The sequence below is a fragment of the Anopheles marshallii genome, chromosome 3, assembly GCF_943734725.1.
Source record: "Anopheles marshallii chromosome 3, idAnoMarsDA_429_01, whole genome shotgun sequence".
NCBI classification, from domain to species: domain Eukaryota; kingdom Metazoa; phylum Arthropoda; class Insecta; order Diptera; family Culicidae; genus Anopheles; species Anopheles marshallii.
The window spans coordinates 79,097,702-79,100,776 of record NC_071327.1 but is presented as its reverse complement, the minus strand read 5'-3'; the positions used below and the strand labels follow the sequence as shown (position 1 = coordinate 79,100,776).

Genomic DNA, 3,075 nt, shown 5'->3' with positions numbered 1-3,075 from the left:
TCATTTCTGTGTTTTCTGTGCGCTTGTTTCCGCCGCTGTTGTGCTTACTCCACTCTGATTACCAACTTATCATACTGCTGCGAGTGTTTCACGTCGCACGTCGAACAATTTGTAGGCAACAAAAGTGGCGCAAAGTTGTGTGTTTATGTGTTTGCGTGGCAGGATTGTGGGATGGCTTTGTTGCATTGACTGCATTTAAATTGAAACCTGTAATTGGAATAAACGGCTGTCAACAGCATGCTATCTTGAAGGATTATGAAACACCGTTTAATTAAATAGCAAGAGGATAGTGAGCGGCAACAATACGATCTTCTTTTTGTGAAATTTTGTTGTTCGATGACTTTTTAACATCAGGAATGAATTTACAAACAGGGAAAAAGCTGTACGAACAATCGTTGTTTTTCGTCAATAACTGTACTCACTCAGTACGATAGTCAATGTGATGAGTTCTGGATTTAATGATTAACTAGCACAAGCTAACTCTATAATGGCTTGCAAAGCTTGGTTAGACCAATTGTTATTGTTTGCTTTGCCCTGTAAAGTAAGAATCGATTGCAGATAATAACACTTACCAGGCTAAAGTTGCATTTGCACACAGTCTAAACATTTGATATAAACATACACAAAATCACCCTAGAAATTTGGAAAGGTGTTTCTTTCTATTCACTTTTATTGAAAAATTTCCAGCGCTAGAAGTAATGAAGCATTTATCGATCAATTAGTAGTGTACAGCTTCCGTCGAACATTCGACACCCCCAGCCAATAGCAAAGCGTCATTTCCCATCATGAAACAGAAATTAACTTCACTCCAAAAATAGACAGAAATCCCCGTTCCAACAATCGATTATCCGGTCATTGCTGCCGTTGCCGGCTGCCCAAACTCCCCTTCATCTTTTACTGTGACCGAATCGAAAGGTCCAATCACAGACACCGATCGGACGGCTCATCTGTGAATGTTTCCCTGTCGGTAGCCATCCCGGGCACATCCTGGGGTAATGTGAATATCCTGTTTCAATATCCCCCTTTTTCGATGCGGATACTGTCATGTGCAATCCGGCTTCGTCCCCAGCATTCCTTCCAACTTCCACCCCCTTCTAAACCGAACCACAAAGAGTCAGTCAGGTCAGCGCGACAGTTGCACATGAGAATGATTCGGATTTCCGGCGAAAGGGATGGCGTCGGGATCAAGATAGCTTTCCAATTTCGACCCTTTGGCTGCAGCACGGGTGTGTACAACCGACTGCCAGTCAGGATGTTTCCCGTGTGCATGGTAAAACTACATGCCGGACATTCGGGATTCAGGAACATACACACACCCAGGTAGTACGGTGGTTAGCTTTGATTAATGTTACTGTGGACGTTTGAGTTTGGAGTACCTGGAATTCGTGATGAGAATTTTAAAGCACTTTGGATTCCGGTTTTAGTGAAAAATGGAACTAGAGTGTTAGTTAATTACAGCAGTTCATGCTTTTTTTTTACATTGAAATTTAATTTTTTATTAAACCATAACAAATTTGACTACTGTTGGGTGCTCAGCTGGATAAAGTGGGTTCATTTTGCTAACTAACTAAGACGGGTCTCGCTAACCCTGCGTGGCTCGAAGCCGAGCAATTTCCGAGTCCAGGAAGGCGGCATCAAAGTCCGGATCGTTCGGTGGGTTAGCACGGATGTCCTCCAGCTGCTTGATGACGTGATCGGGTGCTGGTGGCTCCACCGGCAGATGAGCTCCCTGCGGCTGGAACCCATACTCATCGGCCACGTAGGCTAGCGCGATGTTCGTACCGTCCGGTGCCGGGTAGGAAAAGTCCCCGGACGTACGGACACCATCCGAGCTGCTGGCCTGCGCCCGGATACCATTGCTCGTTTCAAACACAAAGTTGTACGACCCATCGTCGTTGATGATCTGATCTTGCTGGATCACCGTCGCATCACTGTCCGGGCCGCCGGACGCTGCACGAGCAGCTTTCTTTGTCGGTGCAGCTGCAGCAAGGCAGAACACAACACCGACAAGGACAATCTACCAAATCACACCCAGATCAGAAAGAAAGTATGTAAAGCAATGATCGTGTAGAAAGCAATTCTCTGTCCAACAAGTTCTCCCACCGGACTTTTCGGATGAGTCGGCAGAAGTGGATGCTGGAAGTTCTGATTGCATCGTGATTCGTGTTCTTACCAGTTTGGAATACATCTTCGAGCAAAGGCGGGAGTACTCGGTGGGTAACGATTGCCGTACAAGTGGGAACGTTTGTGCCGAAATGCTTGTTCCTCTGCAGAACGTTTGAACTGTAAACTTGCAAACAGCTGACTGATGATAACCAATCCTCTCGAGGACTCTTTTATAGCTCATGTGAGCATTTCGTTTGGCAAAGTCTTCGCCTTCATACACACACTTACACACATGGACAAAAACATGAAGAAAAAAATGCAACCGTATGCATCTTTTTGTGTGTTAAATCTAAATATGCGCTCGTGTTCTCTTTCCCCCCTTGAAACGACATAGATACACGTAAAAATGTTTGATCTTTCGCGCATAGTCTTTGATAACAGGCTCGCTATTGGGTGAGCAGAAATGCGGGCGTAGAGGATTTTTTTTTATTTCCATCTGCTATCTACCGTTTAGTTCAAAGCAAAAAAAAAAAAGAAAACTTCGCTCGATATTCACAGCTCATGCAAATGAGTAACCGGCTCCATAAAGTTCGAACACGAAGCGCGTCCTTGAAACGGTCGCACTGCAATAACTGGAGGTGGGTCAGCGTGATTTATCAAACATATTATGTCGCTACCCCGCCGGTTCAACGAACCATTTATGTCCATCCCCGTGCGGCACACGGTGTATCTTCGTTGACACCTTGGTTTCGGTTTGGCGGGATATTTCTGCCAACTGTGTTTTTTTTTTCTACCGATTTAAGCTTGAATGATATTAATGGATACCGTTAGAAAGGTCAGTTCTGAGCGTCATCTACACTGGCGAGGATTGCGTAGATCTAGACACGGACACATTTCCACCTTCAAGCACGAGCGAAATGTGGTGCTGGCAAATCACAGCGCCGAAAAACGCCTATTTAGCAGCAACTG

At 45.1% G+C, this 3,075-nt stretch overlaps 1 protein-coding gene across 1 annotated transcript; it reads right to left on the bottom strand.

Moving 5' to 3' along the window:
• Positions 1-1,582: 1,582 nt before the first annotated feature.
• Positions 1,583-2,188, bottom strand: LOC128710960 (cuticle protein AMP2-like). Its single transcript, XM_053805824.1, has 2 exons — positions 2,174-2,188; positions 1,583-2,017 (listed from the first exon to the last, which is right to left on the bottom strand). The coding sequence occupies exons 1-2, from the start codon at positions 2,186-2,188 to the stop codon at positions 1,583-1,585; spliced, it is 450 nt and encodes a 149-aa protein (XP_053661799.1).
• Between the last annotated feature and the right edge of the window lie 887 nt (positions 2,189-3,075).